At 46.1% G+C, this 23,941-nt stretch overlaps 1 protein-coding gene across 1 annotated transcript in view; it reads left to right on the top strand.

Annotated features, from left to right (window-relative positions):
* Positions 1 to 18,570, top strand: part of LOC134911236 (uncharacterized) — a 46,950-nt gene extending 28,380 nt beyond the window's left edge. Inside the window, exons 2-3 of the mRNA XM_063919539.1 lie at positions 16,308 to 16,520; positions 17,121 to 18,570. Coding sequence (XP_063775609.1) covers positions 16,308 to 16,352 — 45 coding nt within the window. The 3' untranslated portion in view covers positions 16,353 to 16,520; positions 17,121 to 18,570. The remainder of the gene's footprint in view (positions 1 to 16,307; positions 16,521 to 17,120) is intronic.
* The last annotated feature ends 5,371 nt before the right edge of the window (positions 18,571 to 23,941 follow it).

Genomic DNA, 23,941 nt, shown 5'->3' with positions numbered 1-23,941 from the left:
AGTCCTGGGAAAGATGGTGGCGTCATACGAAGCCATTCCCTTCGGCAGGTTCCATGCGAGGATCTTTCAGTGGGATCTGTTGGACAAGTGGTCCGGATCGCATCTTCAGATGCATCGGCTGCTCACCCTATCCCCCAGAGCCAGGGTGTCTCTTCTGTGGTGGCTGCAGAGTGCTCACCTTCTCGAGGGCCGCAGGTTCGGCATACAGGACTGGGTCCTGGTGACCACGGATGCAAGCCTCCAAGGATGGGGGGCAGTCACTCAGGGAAGAAACTTCCAAGGGCTGTGGTCAAGTCAGGAGGCTTGTCTGCACATCAATATCCTGGAACTAAGGGCCATATACAACGCCCTGAGTCAAGCGGAGCCTCTGCTTCGAAACCAACCAGTGCTGATTCAGTCAGACAACATCACTGCAGTGGCCCATGTAAACTGCCAGGGCAGCACAAGAAGCAGGGTGGCAATGGCGGAAGCCACCAGGATTCTTTGGTGGGCGGAGAATCACGTGCAAGCACTGTCAGCAGTGTTCATTTTGGGAGTGGACAACTGGGAAGCAGACTTCCTCAGCAGACACGACCTCCACCCGGGAGAGTGGGGACTTCATCAGAAAGTCTTCACGCAGATTGCAAATCGATGGGAACTGCCACAGGTTGACATGATGGCGTCCCGCTTCAACAAAAAGCTAAAAAGGTATTGCGCCAGGTCAAGGGACCCTCAGGCGATAGCTGTGGATGCACTGGTAACACCGTGGGTGTTCCAGTCGGTCTATGTGTTTCCTCCTCTTCCTCTCATACCCAAGGTGCTGAGAATCGTAAGAAAAAGAGGAGTGAGAACAATACTCATTGTTCCGGATTGGCCAAGAAGGACTTGGTACCCGGAACTGCAAGAAATGCTCACAGAGGACCCATGGCTTCTGCCTCTCAGACAGGACCTGTTGCAACAAGGGCCCTGTCTGTTCCAAGACTTACCGCGGCTGCGTTTGACGGCATGGCGGTTGAACGCCGGATCCTAGCGGAAAAAGGCATTCCGGATGAAGTTATTCCTACGCTGATAAAGGCTAGGAAGGACGTGACAGCAAAGCATTATCACCGTATATGGCGAAAATATGTTGCTTGGTGTGAGGCCAGGAAGGCCCCTACAGAGGAATTCCAGTTGGGCCGATTCCTGCACTTCCTACAGTCAGGAGTGACTATGAGCCTAAAATTAGGGTCCATAAAGGTCCAGATTTCGGCCCTATCCATTTTCTTTCAAAAAGAACTGGCTTCACTTCCTGAGGTTCAGACATTTGTTAAGGGAGTGCTGCATATTCAGCCCCCTTTTGTGCCACCAGTGGCACCTTGGGATCTTAACGTGGTGTTGGGTTTCCTGAAATCCCACTGGTTTGAGCCACTTAAGACCGTGGAGCTAAAGTATCTCACATGGAAAGTGGTCATGCTGTTGGCCTTAGCTTCGCTTAGGCGGGTGTCAGAATTGGCGGCTTTGTCATGTAAAAGCCCCTATCTGGTTTTCCATATGGACAGGGCAGAATTGCGGACTCGTCCGCAATTTCTGCCAAAGGTGGTGTCATCTTTTCATTTGAACCAACCTATTGTGGTGCCTGCGGCTACTCGTGACTTGGAGGACTCCAAGTTGCTGGACGTAGTCAGGACTTTGAAGGTTTATGTAACCAGAACGGCTGGAGTCAGGAAGACTGACTCGCTGTTTATCCTGTATGCATCCAAAAAGCTGGGTGCTCCTGCTTCAAAGCAAACTATTGCTCGCTGGATCTGTAACACGATTCAGCAGGCTCATTCTGCGGCTGGATTGCCGCATCCAAAATCAGTGAAAGCCCATTCCACAAGGAAGGTGGGCTCTTCTTGGGCGGCTGCCCGAGGGGTCTCGGCATTACAGCTTTGCCGAGCTGCTACTTGGTCGGGTTCAAACACATTTGCAAAATTCTACAAGTTTGATACCCTGGCTGAGGAGGACCTTGTGTTTGCTCATTCGGTGCTGCAGAGTCATCCGCACTCTCCCGCCCGTTTGGGTGCTTTGGTATAATCCCCATGGTCCTTACGGAGTCCCCAGCATCAACTAGGACGTTAGAGAAAATAAGATTTTACTCACCGGTACATCTATTTCTCGTAGTCCGTAGTGGATGCTGGGCGCCCGTCCCAAGTGCGGACTTTCTGCAATACGTGTATATAGTTATTGCTTAATAAAGGGTTATGTTATGTTGGCATCGATTGGTTGATGCTCTGTTGTTTGTTCATACTGTTAACTGGGTAAGTTTATCACAAGTTATACGGTGTGATTGGTGTGGCTGGTATGAATCTTGGCCCTCATTCCGAGTTGTTCGCTCGTTCTTTTTCATCGCATCGCAGTGAAAATCCGCTTAGTACGCATGCGCAAAGTTCGCACTGCGACTGCGCCAAGTAACTTTACTATGAAGAAAGTATTTTTACTCACGGCTTTTTCTTCGCTCCGGCGATCGTAATGTGATTGACAGGAAATGGGTGTTACTGGGCGGAAACACGGCGTTTCAGGGGCGTGTGGCTGAAAACGCTACCGTTTCCGGAAAAAACGCAGGAGTGGCCGGAGAAACGGTGGGAGTGCCTGGGCGAACGCTGGGTGTGTTTGTGACGTCAACCAGGAACGACAAGCACTGAACTGATCGCACAGGCAGAGTAAGTCTGAAGCTACTCTGAAACTGCTAAGTAGTTAGTAATCGCAATATTGCGAATACATCGGTCGCAATTTTAAGAAGCTAAGATTCACTCCCAGTAGGCGGCGGCTTAGCGTGTGTAACTCTGCTAAATTCGCCTTGCGACCGATCAACTCGGAATGAGGGCCCTTACCCTGGATTCCAAAATCCTTTCCTTGTAATGTCAGCTATTCCGGGCACAGTTTCCTTAACTGAGGTCTGGAGGAGGGGCATAGAGGGAGGAGCCAGTGCACACCAGTAGTACAAAATCTTTCTTAGAGTGCCCAGTCTCCTGCGGAGCCCATCTATTCCCCATGGTCCTTACGGAGTCCCCAGCATCCACTACGGACTACGAGAAATAGATTTACCGGTGAGTAAAATCTTATTTTTTGGAGTTTTGTGTTTGGGGGTAGTTTTTCATGTGTTTTTTTTCATAATATGTTTTTTGGGTCATGCTTTTGCATTGCTGTACCTCCAGCATGTACAGGAATGCTTTTTGGCTTGTTTGGGGTGATTTTAGAGCGTGTCGGTATCATCCATGTGCTCGACATGCGATGTCGTTTGTTTCCAAAACATGTTTTTTTGCTCCTATTTTAGCACTGGTGCAATCCTGCACATGCTGGAGGTACTTTTTGGCTTGTTTGGGGTGACTTTGAGCGTGTTGGTATCATCCATGTGGTCGACATGTGATGTCGTTTGTTTCCAAAACATGTTTTTTTGCTCCTATTTTAGCACTGGTTGACCTCCAACATGTGCAGGGATGCTTGTACGGGGGTTTTGGCTTGTTTGGCTAAGGTTTTTTTCAATTTTAAAATTTTTTTTTTTTTTGTGTGTGTTTGGTCCTGCTTGAGCACTGGGGTCCCAGCAGCAATGACGTGTGGTTGCATGTAATTATGTAATGTGTGTTAAATTTGTAAAATCATTTTTCTTTTTACAACAGAGATGTCCAGGGACAAGCGGCCCCGATCCCCCCCTTCCCCCCACCCCTCAGAAGAATTTTCCCTGCACAGCAATGAGGAGTGGGAGCCGACCCAGGAGGAGGATACGACCGACCAGGCATGCAGTGACCAGCCGCGGTTGTCAAGCGACCAAAGGGAGAAGCAAAAGTAAAAGAAAAGGCCTAGAAAGGTAAATATTGACAACACCTGCAGACACAATAGCATCCAACTTGACACACCCTAGTTTGCGCACTGCCATGCACACCTACAGGTATCTTTGCGCACTGCCAGGGATACTGACACAATCACAGGTACATACCGATCATATTAATTGCATGTTTTTTTTATCCCTAAAGGCAAGAAGCCAGCCAGAGGATCAGTCGGAGGAGGAAGCCTCTGGTGAAGACGCAGGACAGAAGAAGCCGCGTGGACCCAGATACACTGAGGCGGAAAACTGTGCCCTAGTGGATGGCGTCGACAGGTCCTACGACGTTCTGTATGGACCAAGGGCACAGACCACAGCAGCTAAGACCAAGCGAAACATCTGGGATGCCATCGCGAGACAAGTCACTGCAGTATCTGGAAACCGCCGGAGCACCAGAAACTGCATGACGCGGTACAGTGATTGCCGCCGACAGACCAAGAAGAAGATGGGGATTCAGCGCCGACATGAGACAGCTACGGGAGGTGGTCCGGCTCTCAATCTGAAGTGGCTACCCTGGGAGAACGTTATTAAAAGGCGCATGAACCATGTCATGGTCCAAGGAGTTCGCGGAGGTGTGGACTCCAGCCGTCCTGCTGGCTTTCCCGAGGAGGAAGAACCGCCCAGAAGACAGAAGACGGCGGGAGACAAGCAGTCCAAAAGGAGGCCTGATGGTAAAAATACATTCAGATGAGCTGTACTAAATCTTTTTTTTTATATTTGCTAATGTGTTTGTTCTTTTTCCCCAGACACGCCTGCCCAGAGGACATTACCTGCGCAGCAGGCTTCGGCAGCAGCGCGCGGACCACCACCTGCGCGGACCACCACCATCGTCAGCGCGCAGTAAGTCACCTGCACGCCAGACATCATCAGCGCGCAGAAAGTCATCTGTGCACCAGATATCGTCAGCGTGCAGACCATCTCCAGCGCGCCAGACATCAGCACGCAGAACGTCACCTGCACGCCAGATGGCAAACGGTCTGGTTGAAATGCAAAAGATTCTTGCCGACAGCACGGCAGAAGCGCAAAAGACCAGACGAGAAGATCACAGGGAGACTATGGACATCCTTCAAGTTCTGGCCACATCCATCAACCGGCTGGTGGATAACACATCATGCCTGGCACACAGCGTTGACAACATGTCGGAGAGCCAACGACATTTGGCAGCCAGCCACCAGATCATCGCAACCACTCTGCAGATGATGTACGATAAGCTCCCAGAGCCAGCTCATCAACACGCTGGTGAACCACCACATCCGCCATCACAAGCCACACGGACGCCTCCTGCCCTTCCTCCATCACCATCCTGGTATGGACGGTCACAGCTGTACCAAGGATATACAGGGATGTACCCCACCTACCAGATGCCTCCACCACCAACACTGGCCGCATCATCTACACCAGCACGGCCACCTAGGCCAATTTAGCGTACTCCACAGCCGCCCAGGGCATCGACGCCCCATCAGGAGGAAGAAGTGGATCCGGACGGACAACCACCATAAGCCCAGTCGTATTGTTTTATTTACTCTTTATGTTTTTCATGTTTCCCTTTCTCCCCCTCCCATTAGTTTGTTTTTTTCCTTACTATTGTTTTATATTTGTGTTGGGCTCCCCCACCCCCGACCGGATACTACCAAGGAGCTATGTCTAGGCATACATGCGCGGGCATGTATGCGGGCGCATGTGGTAACTGATGAAAGCTCCTTGCGGTTACATATATGATGGGCCAAAGAGCTATCCTGATACCACTTTTTTTTTTTTAAACAAACTCCTTTTTGAATTGGTGTAAAATAGGCTTTCACTGTTGTGTGAATTTACTATTCACTAGTGTTTATTTTTGGCTTCTTCATAGGATTGGGTGGAAAATTGAAGTGGACGGCGTAGTTCGTGTTGTGCGTACCAAGGTGAGTAAAGCCATGTTTCAATGTATATATTCAAGAAACTTTGGACCGCCTGCCCTTGGGGAACAACACAGTCCAGCAATGGGTCATGCTGGACTGTGTGGTTCCACAAATGTTCTTGGGAAAGGAATGAATATGACATCATTAGTGTCTTTACTTAATATGGAATTTCTTTTTTTTCACAGATCTCTACACAAGAAAAGAATGTAAAGAAGAACAAACACTACTTTTTTTGTTTTTATTACATTTTATTTTTTAATCCAAAATAAAATACAATTTTAATTCTTCAATACATTTTTAAAATGAGAAGATTAGTGTGGTTTTTCTTTAAATTATTAGTTAATAAAATGTAAAATATGGCATTTCAGAGATGCAGTGGTATTGTGGTAGGTCGCCCATGGTACAGCAGGGCAACTGTCGTGTCCCTTGACATCCACGCTGGTTCCTGCACCTTGGGAAGGATACTCCGCAAGACCTGTGGAAGAGAATAGTATGGTGTCATCCAAAGACAAGGTACAAGCAACACTTGGAAACAAGCAGGTTACATCGGCCTTTGTCCCAAATGCAACCCTCCCGCACTTGAGAAACTACACATCCAAGCATGCCCTGACACAGCATAAGCATTGCTGTGTCAGGGCATGATTGGATATGCAGTTTTGCAAATGCCGGAGGGCCGCAGTTGGGACATGCCACCACTTTATTAAATATAAAATAAAATCCTTTTTTTATTTGTTTCTTGATTTATCATTAAACCCTACAAAGAAACATACGAAACAATTATACCACCCATTTAAAAACAAGCAGTTTCCTACTTTCCTTATGTGCTGAACATACCTCCTGTCACATGGCTGTTTCAGTTTGTTAGTTGCCCACGCCCAGCAAATACATATTTTATTGAAAAAAAAAATATTTTTTAAGCATCCAGGGTTAAAGAGTAGGATTTAAGTATATTTTACAGAAGCTTTCAGTTACAAGCTAGCTGGGGTCATTAATCTTGTTTTACAGTGTTCCACAGGTTCCTGTCACAATGATAAGTGAGGAATAAGTAAAATTATAATTAACTCTGTGTAATGCTCTGTTAACTTCAAATATACTTTGTTAATAGAGAGCGGAATTACTCACTGGGAAGCAGGCGTGGGTGAATTTGATTTAATTCTTTTCGAAAAGTTTTGCAACAGAAAATATTAGAAAATCTATTATAAAACACTTCCACGTAGATGATTTGTACTCATGTAAACCAGTAAATAAAAGGCCACATAAATATGATAATGTAAATATATCTTACAGCACACATTTCTTTTTCCTTAAAACGATATTTCTAGGCTACACGTGTGTACTAATTTTACACTGCAGCTTTCCATAGTTATATAAGCTGATGATTATATTCATACTTGCCTGGTTTTCTGAGCTCCCCTTTGGGAAGTGAGATGGGGTGCTCCATAAAGTTGGCTCAAGTGGGACTTACATAGTTACATAGTTTTCGAGGATCGAAAAAAGACAATGGGCAATATTTACTAATATTCGTGTTTGTGTCGGTTTGTGTAGTGTTTAAACTCATCTTGCATCGGGTGCATTTTCATGCAACTTTTTGAAACTATATACGCCAAGTTACGAAGCAGTCGACTTTATGGTTTTCGTGTTTTCCGATGTCGATGCCAGTCGTTTTTTTTTGGCACATTTACGGCCGTCATTGTCGTTTGCGTACGTGTTTTTGCTTTTTTTTCTGGTTTTTTTTCTAAGTTAAACGCGGCAGGGTTTTTTTTTTCCGCGGCCGCATTTTTACTTTTAGTTTCGTTTTTCATCCCCGTTCATGATTGGATGTGTTTCAGATGGTAGGAGTGTCTGTGCGTAACCATATAAATACGCCCCAAACCGTCTGCACCTCGTGGGTTTAGTTAGTGGTGAGGAGGGAGGTTGTGCTTTGGAGGTTGGTGAGTAGTTGGTTTGGTGAGGAGTTTTGTGGGCGATTTCTGAGTGTAGTATTGTGTTTAAAAGTAGTCTTGTCATTCTTGTAGTCTTGTTTTTTGTGTTTTTGTCTCATTTTTGGTCCAAGTTTTTTTTATTTATAGTCCCTTGTCACTGTGTGTGTGTGTGTGTGTGTGTGTGTGTGTGTGTGTGTGTGTGATTTGTGCAGTGGTTGTGGAGGAGTGTGTTGTTTGTCTTTTGATTTTTCAGTGTTAAGTGTTTATACACACAATTATGTGTGACTCACAGGTGGGTGAGGTGGAGGGTGTGAGTGAGGGGGAGGAGGTCGGTCAGGTGGAGGAGGTGAGTGTGAGTGAGGTTAGTGAGGTGGAGGAGGTGGGTGAGGTTGCTGCAGCAGCCTCAACTGACAGTGATAGTGACAGTCAGAGTGCTCCGCAGCCACGCATCACTACTAAGACTGGGCGGAATGTCAAGTTTAGTTATGCTGAAAATGTGGCATTGGTGCGGGAGCTGATGAAGTATCAGCGGCAGCTATTTGGGCCTGAGTCCGCCAAGGTGCCAACACGGAAGAAGACGGTGTTGTGGGCGAAAGTTGTTGCTGCTGTCAATAGTGAGGGGGTGGTCAAGCGGACGGAGGACACGTGCCGCAAACGGTACTATGACATAAAGCGACGTGTCAAGTCCAAAATGGCCAAGGAGGCGAAGTCGGCTCGAAAAACCGGTGGTGGCCAGCCCTATATTGCAAGATATCTGGAGTATGAGGAGCCCATGCGGAGTGTAATACCTCCTGAAGTAGTCTCTGCAACCCATGTCCGGGATTCAGATAGGCCCAGGAAGAATTGTGAGCATGTGTATTTGCATTAACATTCTATGACCTTTTTTTTTAATCAAATGTGTGTCATGTGACGTTTCATATTACTCCCATCTTCAAGTGTGTGTCAGCAAATACCTTGTTCTTGGTAATGTTTTATACAAAAGCCAATGTAACATCTTACTTTATTGTATGTCATGTTTTTTTTTTCAAGTATATTTTCCATGTGTAGTTTGGACTTGGTGTGTCATTGAATTGTCCAGCAATAATGTTTTCCTTTTGGACATTTTTCATTATTGAATTTGGACTATGTTTTATATTTAGTTTATCCATGTGCAATGTTTCCAAAACAGTGGTTGTCATGTTAGAGGCTGGAGTAGTGGAAAGTGAAAAGGGGGTACGAGACTGCGCTGAATTTGATGAATACAACAATGTTGGTATAATAAATAAAACAGTTTTATTCCTAAAATTGATACAATGGATATATATTAAAAACTAAATTCATAAAATAGGTACATGTCATAAACAATTAATATAGTTTCTAAATTTCAGATAGACATTCTAAAGGGTTACCCAATTCGCCAGGTGAAAAGAATACAGTTGTGGAGATTTATGCAGTGACCGTTCCAGATATTTTTCCCCTGTAGTGTTATAGTCCAGCTTATATAACAGTCTCAGATTTTAAGCAAGATCCAATGGATGGACTATTTACCGTTAGAGGGTAATGTGCTCCGGAATCTTTGGTGGAGAGCACCTCATGCGTTACGGTTGGTACAGTCCTTTATGCAGTACTTGCTGTGTGGAGTCTGAGAGTTTAGAAAAGGCCGTCTTGGACAAAACTTTGGGGAATGGTTCGGTCCTCCTTCAAATCGATTCCTGGCGAGGGTCCCTGGTTCACCTGACGCGTTTCGCTGCGATCAGCTAGCAGCTTTATCAAAGGTATACCTTTGATAAAGCTGCTAGCTGATCGCAGCGAAACGCGTCAGTTTTGTCCAAGACGGCCTTTTCTAAACTCTCAGACTCCACACAGCAAGTACTGCATAAAGGACTGTACCAACCGTAACGCATGAGGAGCTCTCCACCAAAGATTCCGGAGCACAATACCCACTAACGGTAAATAGTCCATCCATTGGATCTTGCTTAAAATCTGAGACTGTTATATAAGGTGGACTATAACACTACAGGGGGAAAATATCTGGAACGGTCACTGCATAAATCTCCACAACTGTATTCTTTTCACCTGGCGAATTGGGTAACCCTTTAGAATGTCTATCTGAAATTTAGAAACTATATTAATTGTTTATGACATGTACCTATTTTATGAATTTAGTTTTTAATATATATCCATTGTATCAATTTTAGGAATAAAACTGTTTTATTTATTATACCAACATTGTTGTATTCATCAAATTCAGCGCAGTCTCGTACCCCCTTTTCTCTTTGTGCAATACATACGGGAGTGACTTCCCCTTTTTCTGAGACTGCAGCGTGACGAAACATCTCCTACCTAAAGCGCCCGAGTACCCCTGGGTAACCAATTTTTTCAGTAGTGGAAAGTGGTTTGGGAACCACTTACATGTGTAATATCATTATTACTGATTGTACTATTTGTTTGTTCATTTTGAGTTTGTATTTGTACCCTGACACAACACTGCAGTGTAATTTTTAAATTTGTGTTTTGTTTTTGTTTGGCTCATATAGTGGTAATGTGTGTTTGGAGTGCCACATCACAGAGCAATTTATATATTGCATCTGTAATATTTTTTCTTTCATTACAAAATGTAGATGTGTGTGTTTTTGTTTGGTAATATATGTATTTTTACTTGTGTCCTATGTCAGTGTCCTGTACATGTTTTCCTGTGTTGCACTTTCCATAGTGCATATGGCTATTGGACAATGTTTCTTGTTTTATGTAGTTTTTTTTTGGTTTCCGGTCCTTATGTTTTTGATAAAAATAAAGCAAGCATTTATTTAAGAATAAATGTTTATAAACATAATGGGTGGATGTATCAACAATAGCATGAATCCATATTTTTTTATTATATTTTTACAGTGTTAGAAAAATAAGAATTTACTTACCGATAATTCTATTTCTCGGAGTCCGTAGTGGATGCTGGGGTTCCTGAAAGGACCATGGGGAATAGCGGCTCCGCAGGAGACAGGGCACAAAAGTAAAGCTTTCCGATCAGGTGGTGTGCACTGGCTCCTCCCCCTATGACCCTCCTCCAAGCCAGTTAGGTACTGTGCCCGGACGAGCGTACACAATAAGGGAGGAATTTTGAATCCCGGGTAAGACTCATACCAGCCACACCAATCACACCGTACAACTTGTGATCAAACCCAGTTAACAGTATGATAACAGAGGAGCCTCTGAAAGATGGCTTCCTAAACAATAACCCGAATTAGTTAACAATAACTATGTACAATTATTGCAGATAATCCGCACTTGGGATGGGCGCCCAGCATCCACTACGGACTCCGAGAAATAGAATTATCGGTAAGTAAATTCTTATTTTCTCTATCATCCTAGTGGATGCTGGGGTTCCTGAAAGGACCATGGGGATTATACCAAAGCTCCCAAACGGGCGGGAGAGTGCGGATGACTCTGCAGCACCGAATGAGAGAACTCCAGGTCCTCCTTAGCCAGAGTATCAAATTTGTAAAATTTTACAAACGTGTTCTCCCCTGACCACGTAGCTGCTCGGCAAAGTTGTAATGCCGAGACCCCTCGGGCAGCCGCCCAAGATGAGCCCACCTTCCTTGTGGAGTGGGCCTTTACAGATTTAGGCTGTGGCAGGCCTGCCACAGAATGTGCAAGTTGGATTGTGCTACAGATCCAACGAGCAATCGTCTGCTTAGACGCAGGAGCACCCATCTTGTTGGGTGCATACAATATAAACAACGAGTCAGATTTTCTGACTCCAGCTGTCCTTGCAATATATATTTTTAATGCTCTGACAACGTCCAGTAACTTGGAGTCCTCCAAGTCACTTGTAGCCGCAGGCACTACAATAGGCTGGTTCAGATGAAATGCTGACACCACCTTAGGGAGAAAATGCGGACGAGTCCGCAGTTCTGCCCTGTCCGAATGGAAAATCAGATATGGGCTTTTGTAAGATAAAGCTGCCAGTTCTGACACTCTCCTGGCCGAAGCCAGGGCTAGTAACATGGTCACTTTCCATGTGAGATATTTTAAATCCACCTTTTTTAGTGGTTCAAACCAATGAGATTTTAGAAATTCCAAAACCACATTGAGATCCCACGGTGCCACTGGAGGCACCACAGGAGGCTGTATATGCAGCACTCCCTTAACAAAAGTCTGGACTTCAGGAACTGAAGCCAATTCTTTTTGAAAGAAAATCGACAGGGCCGAAATTTGAACCTTAATAGATCCCAATTTGAGACCCATAGACAATCCTGATTGCAGGAAATGTAGGAATCGACCCAGTTGAAATTCCTCCGTCGGAGCACTCCGATCCTCGCACCACGCAACATATCTTCGCCAAATGCGGTGATAGTGTTGCACGGTTACTTCCTTCCTTGCTTTAATCAAAGTAGGAATGACTTCTTCCGGCATGCCTTTTTCCTTTAGGATCCGGCGTTCAACCGCCATGCCGTCAAACGCAGCCGCGGTAAGTCTTGAAACAGACAGGGACCCTGCTGAAGCAAGTCCCTCCTTAGAGGTAGAGGCCACGGATCTTCCGTGATCATCTCTTGAAGTTCCGGGTACCAAGTCCTTCTTGGCCAATCCGGAACCACTAGTATCGTTCTTACGCCTCTTTGCCGTATAATTCTCAATACTTTTGGTATGAGAGGCAGAGGAGGAAACACATACACCGACTGGTACACCCAAGGCGTTACCAGCGCGTCCACAGCTATTGCCTGCGGATCTCTTGACCTGGCGCAATACCTGTCCAGTTTTTTGTTGAGGCGAGACGCCATCATGTCCACCATTGGTCTTTCCCAACGGGTTACCAGCATGTGGAAGACTTCCGGATGAAGTCCCCACTCTCCCGGGTGAAGGTCGTGTCTGCTGAGGAAGTCTGCTTCCCAGTTGTCCACTCCCGGGATGAACACTGCTGACAGTGCTATCACATGATTCTCTGCCCAGCGAAGAATCCTTGCAGCTTCTGCCATTGCACTCCTGCTTCTTGTGCCGCCCTGTCTGTTTACATGGGCGACTGCCGTGATGTTGTCCGACTGGATCAACACCGGTTTTCCTTGAAGCAGAGGTTCTGCCTGGCTTAGAGCATTGTAGATTGCTCTTAGTTCCAGAATGTTTATGTGAAGAGACGTTTCCAGGCTCGTCCACACTCCCTGGAAGTTTCTTCCTTGTGTGACTGCTCCCCAGCCTCTCAGGCTGGCGTCCGTGGTCACCAGGATCCAATCCTGTATGCCGAATCTGCGGCCCTCCAATAGATGAGCACTCTGCAACCACCACAGAAGAGATACCCTTGTCCTTGGAGACAGGGTTATCCGCTGGTGCATCTGAAGATGCGACCCTGACCATTTGTCTAACAGATCCCTCTGGAAAATTCGTGCATGGAATCTGCCGAATGGAATTGCTTCGTAAGAAGCCACCATTTTTCCCAGGACTCTTGTGCATTGATGTACAGACACCTTTCCTGGTTTTAGGAGGTTCCTGACTAGCTCGGACAACTCCTTGGCTTTTTCCTCCGGGAGAAAAACCTTTTTCTGAACCGTGTCCAGAATCATCCCTAGGAACAGCAGACGAGTTGTCGGCATTAACTGGGATTTTGGAATATTCAGAATCCAGCCGTGCTGTTTTAGCACTTCTTGAGACAGTGCTAATCCCTTCTCTAGCTGTTCTCTGGACCTTGCCCTTATTAGGAGATCGTCCAAGTATGGGATAATTAATACGCCTTTTCTTCGAAGAAGAATCATCATCTCGGCCATTACCTTTGTAAAGACCCGAGGTGCCGTGGACAATCCGAACGGCAGCGTCTGAAACTGATAGTGACAGTTTTGTACAACGAACCTGAGGTACCCCTGGTGTGAGGGGTAAATTGGAACGTGGAGGTACGCATCCTTGATGTCCAAGGACACCATAAAGTCCCCTTCTTCCAGGTTCGCTATCACTGCTCTGAGTGACTCCATTTTGAACTTGAACTTCTTTATGTACAGGTTCAAGGACTTCAGATTTAGAATAGGTCTTACCGAGCCGTCCGGCTTCGGTACCACAAATAGAGTGGAATAATACCCCTTTCCCTGTTGTAGAAGAGGTACCTTGACTATCACCTGCTGAGAGTACAGCTTGTGAATGGCTTCCAAAACCGTCTCCCTTTCGGAGGGGGACGTTGGTAAAGCAGACTTCAGGAAACGGCGAGGCGGATCTGTCTCTAGTTCCAACCTGTACCCCTGAGATATTATCTGCAGGATCCAGGGATCTACCTGCGAGTGAGCCCACTGCGCGCTGAAATTCTTGAGACGACCGCCCACCGCCCCCGAGTCCGCTTGAGAAGCCCCAGCGTCATGCTGAGGCTTTTGTAGAAGCGGGGGAGGGCTTCTGTTCCTGGGAAGGAGCTGCCTGTTGGTGTCTCTTCCCCCTTCCTCTGCCTCGTGGCAGATATGAATATCCCTTTGCTCTCTTGTTTTTAAAGGAACGAAAGGGCTGCGGTTGAAAAGTCGGTGTCTTTTCCTGTTGGGGAGTAGCTTGAGGTAAAAAGGTGGATTTCCCGGCTGTAGCCGTGGCCACCAAATCTGATAGACCGACTCCAAATAACTCCTCCCCTTTATACGGCAAAACTTCCATATGCCGTTTTGAGTCCGCATCGCCTGACCACTGTCGCGTCCATAAACTTCTTCTGGCCGAAATGGACATAGCACTTACCCGTGATGCCAGTGTGCAGATATCCCTCTGTGCATCACGCATATAAAGAAATGCATCCTTTATTTGCTCTAAAGACAGTAAAACATTGTCCCTATCCAGGGTATCAATATTTTCAATCAGGGACTCTGACCAAACTACTCCAGCACTGCACATCCAGGCTGACGCTATAGCTGGTCGTAGTATAACACCTGTATGTGTGTATATACTTTTTTGGATATTTTCCATCCTCCTATCTGTTGGATCTTTAAGTGCGGCCGTCTCAGGAGAGGGTAACGCCACTTGTTTAGATAAGCGTGTGAGCGCCTTATCCACCCTAGGAGGTGTTTCCCAGCGCGCCCTAACCTCTGACGGGAAATGGTATAAAGCTAATAACTTCTTTGAAATTAGCATCTTTTTATCGGGGGCAACCCACGCTTCATCACATACATCATTTAGTTCTTCTGATTCAGGAAAAACTATAGGTAGTTTTTTCACACCCCACATAATACCCTGTTTAGTGGTACCTGTAGTATCAGCTAAATGTAACGCCTCCTTCATTGCCAAAATCATATAACGTGTGGCCCTACTGGAAAATATGGTTGATTCGTCACCGTCGCCACTGGAATCAGTGCCTGTGTCTGGGTCTGTGTCGACCGACTGAGGCAAAGGGCGTTTTACAGCCCCTAACGGTGTTTGAGGCGCCTGGACAGGCACTAACTGATTGTCCGGCCGTCTCATGTCGTCAAACGACTGCTTTAGCGTGTTGACACTATCCCGTAATTCCATAAATAAAGGCATCCATTCTGGTGTCGACCCCCTAGGAGGTGACATCCCCATATTTGGCAATTGCTCCGCCTCCACACCAATATCGTCCTCATACATGTCGACACACACGTACCGACACACAGCAGACACACAGGGAATGCTCTTAACGAAGACAGGACCCCACTAGCCCTTTGGGGAGACAGAGGGAGAGTTTGCCAGCACACACCAAAAGCGCTATATATGACAGGGATAGCCTTATAATAAGTGCTCCCTGTATAGCTGCTTTTATAATATAATTTTTGCCACTATTTTGCCCCCCCTCTCTTGTTTTACCCTGTTTCTGTAGTGCAGTGCAGGGGAGAGACCTGGGAGCCGTCCTGACCAGCGGAGCTGTGTAAGGAAAATGGCGCTGTGTGCTGAGGAGATAGGCCCCGCCCCTTTTCCGGCGGGCTCGTCTCCCGCTCTTTAGTGTATTCTGGCAGGGGTTAAATATCTCCATATAGCCCCGGAGGCTATATGTGAGGTATTTTTTAGCCAAATAGGTTTTCATTTGCCTCCCAGGGCGCTCCCCTCCCAGCGCCCTGCACCCTCAGTGACTGCCGTGTGAAGTGTGCTGAGAGGAAAATGGCGCACAGCTGCAGTGCTGTGCGCTACCTTTAGAAGACTGAGGAGTCTTCTGCCGCCGATTCTGGACCTCTTCATGTTTCAGCATCTGCAAGGGGGCCGGCGGCGAGGCTCCGGTGACCATCCAGGCTGTACCTGTGATCGTCCCTCTGGAGCTGATGTCCAGTAGCCAAGAAGCCAATCCATCCTGCACGCAGGTGAGTTCACTTCTTCTCCCCTAAGTCCCTCGTTGCAGTGATCCTGTTGCCAGCAGGACTCACTGTAAAATAAAAAACCTAAGCTAAACTTTCTCTAAGCAGCTCTTTAGGAGAGCCACCTAGATTGCACCCTTCTCGGCCGGGCACAAAAATCTAACTGGCTTGGAGGAGGGTCATAGGGGGAGGAGCCAGTGCACACCACCTGATCGGAAAGCTTTACTTTTGTGCCCTGTCTCCTGCGGAGCCGCTATTCCCCATGGTCCTTTCAGGAACCCCAGCATCCACTAGGACGATAGAGAAAAAGCTGTACTCGTCCTACAGTAACTCCCATCACATCTGATGATGATGACGCTGCGGAAGCAGGTAAAGTGTCCATTGTAGTATAGGGTATGTTTGTAAAGGAATGGCCATAACAAAATTTCACTTTCAATAATAGGTCCATCAAAAGAAGTCTGGAGCAGCAGAAGTGGGACTTCTGTAAGACACCACCACAAAAAACCTGTGGCAGCAAAGAAAGCAAGGTCTGATGTCCAGGGCCAACCACAGCAGGCTACCCCGCCACGAAGAATATCAACAGTATGTTCGGTCCCCCCACTCCAAATTTTGGACACACCTCCAAGACGTCAACCACACTCCCCTCATCTTGATTGTGAGTATCTAACTGAAATAAATGTAAACAATTTCAGACCGTAATCAAACTTTTTCTTAACCGCATTAAGTCAAAGCACATCAAAATCTTATATACTTACCAAAGTAAGTAAAACATGAAATGGAATCCAAGCAAAATTGCCTTGTCCACATCCAGTAAAGATATGTATGTCCACTTGAGCCATACAGTAGCACATTGTGTGTAAGAAGCTGCAACAGAAACTCATGTTTATTTTTTGAGAATAGTTTGGTGGTTTAACAAATTTGCGCATGTGTGTTTGATCTCACATTGCCAAATACATATAAAAACATTACTATGTTTGTTTTAGAAAAGCTATAAGGTAACACATTATGGATTCCAATGTGTTTTTATGGTGGAGTATGTCTGATCTACAATAAAACTAAAGTGTTTGCTTTCACAATGAAGTAACCAGACACATTTGCCACAAACAGGCATATGTATGTATTTCAGTTCACAGTGATGATGTTGCTAGGCAGAATATCTGAAAGCAACAGTGAATGACATGTGTTCCATGTGTAGTGATTTGTTTTCATTTATCAAACATATGGATAACTAATGGATATTTTTACAACATTTCAGCTTCTAGTCCTGGAAACAGCATCCCTCCGCAACAACAGCAACACAGTGACATGGATGACACAATAATCTTAGAAATGCAGCCATTAATCCAAGGAATCAGCCCCCCAGCACCTGTGAGTACACCACCACAGCAAAGCACACCACCACCACAACACAGCCCAACAACACCAGTAACACAAGGCCCTGATCAGGTATTTTGGACCATTTGGGCTAGACAGCAGGCCACTAATGAAGATTGCCTGCGTAGGCAGACACAAATGTTTGCACGCCTACCATGTCACCTCAGAAGAATAACCAGAAATATGAGTAGACAAAATGAACAAACCTCGAGAATTGGCAATACCATGGAACTCATGCGTGCAGACATTACACAGGTCATGGCCAACTTACAGCGCATAATGGAAGAACAGCACAGACTAATGGAAGAACAGCACAGACAACAGCAAAGTTATATGAACATTTTTTTCAAGACAATCAAAAGATAAATGAAAGTTTATTCCGAATTGTAGACAATCAAAATGCTGCTACACGTGAACTCAATGCCACCCTCACTAACCTGAATGAAACACTCAGATCCATGCACCAACAGCAAATAAGCAGCAGTTCTGATACAACTACTCCAAATATCACGCCAGTCTCATCACCAACAAGACGCTCCACCAGAGCACGACAACATGACATTGCTAAAGGCAAAGGGCAGGACAAGCAGGCACCCAAAAAAAAATAACAACCAAAAATTAATTTATACATTTCTGATTAGTTAATCAAAATAGTTAGTAATTGTATGTTTGCAAAAATATATATAACACTTAGCTCCTTGACAATTTATACAACATCATTAATTATAAGTGGTACAAACAACAACATGAAATGTGTACGCACATTTATTCTTTAACATCTTTGAATTTTTTTGGAGGAGGGTAATGTTGTTAGAGCTGCACATACATGTTAGCAGGAAGTAACCAGACCACTTGATTTTTTTCTAATCATTACTCTTTCTAGATTCCAATCATTCTCCTATCCTGCACACACAATCATTGATAGGCAGCCACCATATGTTTAGCAGGAAGTAACCAGACCACTTGATTTTTTTCTAATCATTTCTCTTTCTAGATTCCAATCATTCTCCTATCCTGCAGCCAATACAAATTACAATGTGATTGTTAACTCTTTTACATTTCTTCTCTGTACAACATTACAAGATTAACACAATTTAGTTGCCTAAAAAGCTTTTAATATGTTGACAATGAATTCAGATATTTCAGTGCCAAATTGAATGTCATTATTGTTGGGCCATGTTTGTGTGTGTTAAAAATGAGTAATAATGTTGTTACACATGATGCAAAAACCAAAAAATATGTAATTTTTAACCAAAAAACTAATAATGTGTATAATAATGGATATATGTGGCAAACTGTGTATTTACTGACAAATCAGCAAGTTTACTGCAGCAAACATTACGAAATAAATCATTTTTTAAGATAGTAAGTTTGTTGCCCTTAAATACGATGGAGCATCACACATAGGGACACATGTATTCCTCAAGGCTAACATATTGGCCCTCATTCCGAGTTGTTCGCTCGGTAAAAATCTTCGCATCGCAGCGATTTTCCGCTTAATGCCCATCGCAATGTCCGCACTGCGACTGCGCCAAGTAAATTTGCTATGCACTTAGGAATTTTACTCACAGCTTTTTCATCGTTCTGGCGATCGTAATGTGATTGACAGGAAATGGGTGTTACTGGGCGGAAACAGGCCGTTTTATGGGCGTGTGGGGAAAAACGCTACCGTTTCCGGAAAAAACGCAGGAGTGGCCGGAGGAACGGAGGAGTGTCTGGGCGAACGCTGGGTGTGTTTGTGACGTCAAACCAGGAACGACAAGCACTGAACTGATCGCAGATGGCGAGTAAGTCTGGAGCTACTCAGAAACTGCTACGAGGTGTGTAATCGCAATATTGCGAATACATCGGTCGCAATTTTAAGATGCTAAGATTCACTCCCAGTAGGCGGCGGCTTAGCATGAGCAAATCTGCTAAAATCCGCTTGCGAGCGAACAACTCGGAATGACCTCCACTATATGTTGAGGAGTGTTGATTTAGAAGACAGGTTCTCAAACTCGGCCCTCAGGAACCCACACAGTGCATGTTTTGCAGGTCTAATCACAGATTCACAAGTGACATAATTAGCTCCACCTGTGAACCTTTTAAAAAGTGTCTGTGAGTAATTCATACACCTGTGCTTCTACTGGGTTACGTGCAAAACATGCACTGTGTGGGGTCCTGAGGGCCGAGTTTGAAAACCTGTGCATTAGGACGTAACACACAATCATAAAGTAAAAGACTAAATGGATTATGTGTGCTTGTAATAAATTAGCAGTGCAAGTTTACGAACACTTATCCAGACTTTGTCAGCGTCCGGAGTCTTACCGGTACGCTGGGGCCGCGGGGCTGGCTTCCTTGGCGTTGTGCGGGCAGCGGCGGAGGTGGGCTGCTGCGCCGGATCCATGGGCAGCAGTAGCGGAGGTGAGGGGTCCGCTCGTGGCAGCGGGACGCCGCTACAGCGGGTCGCTCTTGCTGAACCGTTGCTTGGAGACCAGGGGCAGTGAGCAATGTGGCTTTGCAAAAAGGTCTGCATTACTGGGCGCCGCCATGTTGGAGACCAAGTTTTAAGCATAGTTCCTGTTTCCTGTTTCTTCCAGCCAATCCAGGGGAAGCTCTCCCTATAAAAGGGGGCTGGTTTAGGACAGGGATGCCAGTGCTTCAAGTTACAACCCTGTTGTAGGTGCTTTAGCCTGTGCTCCCAGGATTCCTGCTGTATCTTGGTTCCTCCTGATCCTGCTTGGTCGGTTCTCTGTTGCTGCTGCAGCCCTGCCGTTTCTTGCCTGCTACTGCCTGTGGAAGTGCTCCTGGAAAACCCGGTCCAGTAAGACTCTTTGGGCACAGTCGGCCCCGGGTCTTCTGCCTCGTCTTTCAAGCCACACTCCACAGATCTCCTTCACCAGCCACGCCTTTGTACCACTGACCACAGCCTGCAGATTATTATCTTCAAGCCTCGTTTACCACAGTCCACAGTCCTTGTCTCCAGCCACATTTTCAACTACCATCCACAGTTCCACAGTTCATCATCTACAGTCTCGTCTTTCAAATCACAGTCCGCAGTTCTTCACCTCCAGCCACGTCTTTAACCATTGTGCTTCAGCCTCAGTTCCCTAACTCAGCCCTGTACATAATAAATACTTTCCATTGACTCTCAAACCCTGCCTACGTTCTTCATTGCTCCGTGTCCCATGCGAAGGAACTATATCCAGCCCCCTCATCTGGTTCATTCATAGCCTGCTACCTCCTCGGGCAAATCTCAGCTGCCGGATCCTCAAACCCTGCCAGACGTGACAGTAAGCACTGGCCCAATGGATTCGACGGGTGATCAGGCCTCAGGAGGGGATTCAACTGCAGATATCTGGTCTCGCTTAAGTAAGCAGGAGGCCACACAATCTCAAATCATGCAGTTCATGCAGAGTATGTCCGAACGTCTCGATTCTCTCTGTGTTGCCATGACGGCACCTCAAGTATCTACAGCTGCTCCCACATTGGCACCTCCGGTCCTGCTTCCTCCTGTACCAGTACCACTTCCACGTTTGCATTTGCCACCTCCCAGTAAATTTGATGGGAATCCAAAACAATGCCGCGGGTTTCTTAACCAGTGCGAAATCCAGTTCGAACTACAGTCGGCCAACTTTCCATCAGCACGAACCAAAGTAGCCTATATAATTTCTTTACTTACCGGGCAAGCGTTGGAATGGGCTTCACCTTTGTGGGAGAGGATGGATCCCATCTTATCTAACTATCCAGAATTCATGGCCACCTTTCGAAGAATCTTCGATGAACCGGGCAGGACTTCTGCCGCCTCATTGGAGATCCTGCGCCTGCGTCAGGGCACGCGTACGGTCAGTCAGTACGTGATCCAGTTTCGCACCCTTTCCTCAGAACTGAACTGGAACGAGGAGGCTCTCATTGCAGCTTTCTGGAGCGGTCTCTCCGAAAAAATCAAAGATGACCTCGCAACTCAGGATGTACCTGATAAGTTGGATAAACTAATTTCTTTATGCAATAAGTTAGATCTGAGGTACAAAGAACGCTGTATGGAGAGGTTGCGGTCAGATCGCCCTAAGCCTAGAGTTGTTCTTCCACCAACACCATCATCACCAACTGTGGAAGAACCCATGCAGATTAATCGCTCCCACCTCTCCAATGAAGAACGTCAGAGACGGCGACAAGGGAACCTCTGCCTGTATTGTGGTGCATCTGATCACTTTGTTAAAACTTGCAGTCTACGTCCAGGAAACGCCCGCTCCTAGTTTGTGCTGGAGAGGTCAAGCTAGGAGAATTCTCAGAATTACATACCAAGAAAGAGTCTGTCCTGTTAACCCAATTGGAGCTCCCTTCTTCTTCTCTTCTCATCCCTGCACTACTCGACTCCGGAGCCGCCGAAAGCTTCATTACGTCAGCTCTGGTCAAACGATCTGGAATACAAACGGTTCCTTTGGATCGTACCATTTCTGTTACCGCAGTGGATGGAAGTTATATCCCAGAGGGTATTATATCCTTTCGTACTATTCCTCTCAAGATGAAGGTCGGAGTTCTCCATTCAGAAAAAATCTCTTTCCTTGTAATTCCTAAAGCCTCTCATGAACTAATCCTAGGGTTTCCATGGTTAATCAGACACAATCCCCACATAGATTGGCAAACTATGGATGTTCTCTCTTGGGGACAAGACTGCTTTCAGAACTGTTTACCTTCAGTTAGACCTCTCTGTTCTTCCAACCCTTCCAGCCTTCCTGTGGAGTACCAATCTTTTCAAGATGTTTTCAGTAAGCATGGGGCGGACACCTTGCCTCCGCATCGTACGTGGGATTGTCCCATTGAGCTAGTACCCGGTAAGACTCCTCCACGAGGTCGAATTTACCCTCTCTCACTTCCCGAGACACAGGCCATGTCGGAGTATATACGGGAGAACTTGGAGAAAGGGTTCATCAGGTCTTCTACATCTCCGGCCGGAGCAGGGTTTTTCTTCGTCAAAAAGAAGGATGGGGGGTTGCGGCCCTGTATTGACTATAGAGGTCTCAATGACATAACAATTAAGAACAGATATCCGTTACCTCTGATTCCAGAACTGTTCGACCATGTTAAAGGAGCTACTGTATTTACTAAGTTGGACTTACGGGGGGCCTACAATCTTATACGTATTCGCCCAGGGGACGAATGGAAGACGGCATTTAATACCCGCGATGGCCATTACGAATACCTGGTAATGCCTTTTGGCCTATGCAACGCCCCAGCCGTCTTTCAAGAGTTCGTTAACGAAATCTTCAGAGATCTCCTCTATGACTGCTTGGTAGTGTATCTGGATGACATCCTCATTTTTTCTAGGGATCTGAAAACCCACCGGGAACAAGTCAAAGAAGTGTTAACTCGTTTACGAAGGAATCAGTTATTCTGTAAATTAGAGAAGTGCACCTTTGAAGTACCCACGATTCCATTCCTCGGTTACATTCTTTCAGGGCAGAGGTTACAGATGGACCCCGCTAAAGTCCAGGCGATTCAGGATTGGGCACTTCCAGCTACCCTTAAAGGAATTCAATGTTTCCTGGGGTTTGCTAACTTCTACCGAAGATTCATTCAAAATTATTCTTCTGTCATAGCTCCTATAACCGCATTAACTAGGAAGGGAGCTGATCCTGCCAAGTGGTCTCCGGAGGCTTTGGAAGCTTTTTCATCTTTAAAGGAGGCCTTCACGACTGCTCCAGTTCTTCAACAACCCGATCTCACCTGTCCGTTCTTGGTGGAGGTTGATGCCACTACTGTAGGAGTAGGAGCAGTATTATCCCAGCTTTTCGAGGACAAGAAGGTCCATCCTTGTGCATTCTTCTCGCGAAGATTCTCCCCCGCTGAACAGAATTACGCTATTGGGGAACAGGAATTACTGGCAATTAAGTTGGCCTTTGAGGAGTGGAGGTATTTGTTGGAGGGAGCTCAGCATCCAATTTCGGTGACCACGGATCTCAAGAACCTCCTGTATCTACAGTCAGCCCGATGTCTGAACCCACGCCAAGCAAGATGGGCACTCTTCTTTACCCGTTTTAATTTTAAACTCAGTTACAGACCAGGTTCCCTCAACAAAAAGGCAGATGCATTATCTCGCTCCCTAAGTTCAGAAGAACCCTCTGACCGTTCAAAAGAGCAATTTATCCTGGAATCCACCTCTTTTTCTGCAACTAATACCTCTCCACTTCCTCCTCCAGGGAAGATCTTCGTTGCACCAAATCTTCGCAAAAAACTTCTTACATGGGCTCACTCCTCCTCCTTCATGGGCCATGCGGGCGGTCATAAGACACTTAAATTCATTCAACGCTCCTACTGGTGGCCTCATCTCAGGACTGACGTTCAGGAATTCGTAGCTGCCTGTCCAAAATGTGCCCAGCATAAAAGTCCCAAAGGTCCACCAGCCGGGTTACTCCATCCTTTGCCGGTACCACTAAGACCATGGACGCATATTTCTATGGACTTTATTACAGATTTACCTATGTCTGGTGGGCGGAACACCGTATGGGTCATAGTTGACCGATTCTCTAAAATGGCACACTTTGTTCCTCTGGTTAATCTTCCATCTGCATCCCAGTTGGCAAAATTGTTTATAGCAGAGATCTTTCGACTCCATGGTCTACCCCGGGAGATCGTGTCTGATAGAGGTCCTCAATTTGTGGCCAGGTTTTGGAGATCCCTATGTTCTGCTCTTGGCGTGAAATTAAACTTCTCCTCAGGATA

The sequence above is a fragment of the Pseudophryne corroboree genome, chromosome 4, assembly GCF_028390025.1.
Source record: "Pseudophryne corroboree isolate aPseCor3 chromosome 4, aPseCor3.hap2, whole genome shotgun sequence".
Taxonomy (NCBI): domain Eukaryota; kingdom Metazoa; phylum Chordata; class Amphibia; order Anura; family Myobatrachidae; genus Pseudophryne; species Pseudophryne corroboree.
Note: the sequence above shows the minus strand (reverse complement) of the source record. Positions and strands in the feature narration are given on the sequence as shown.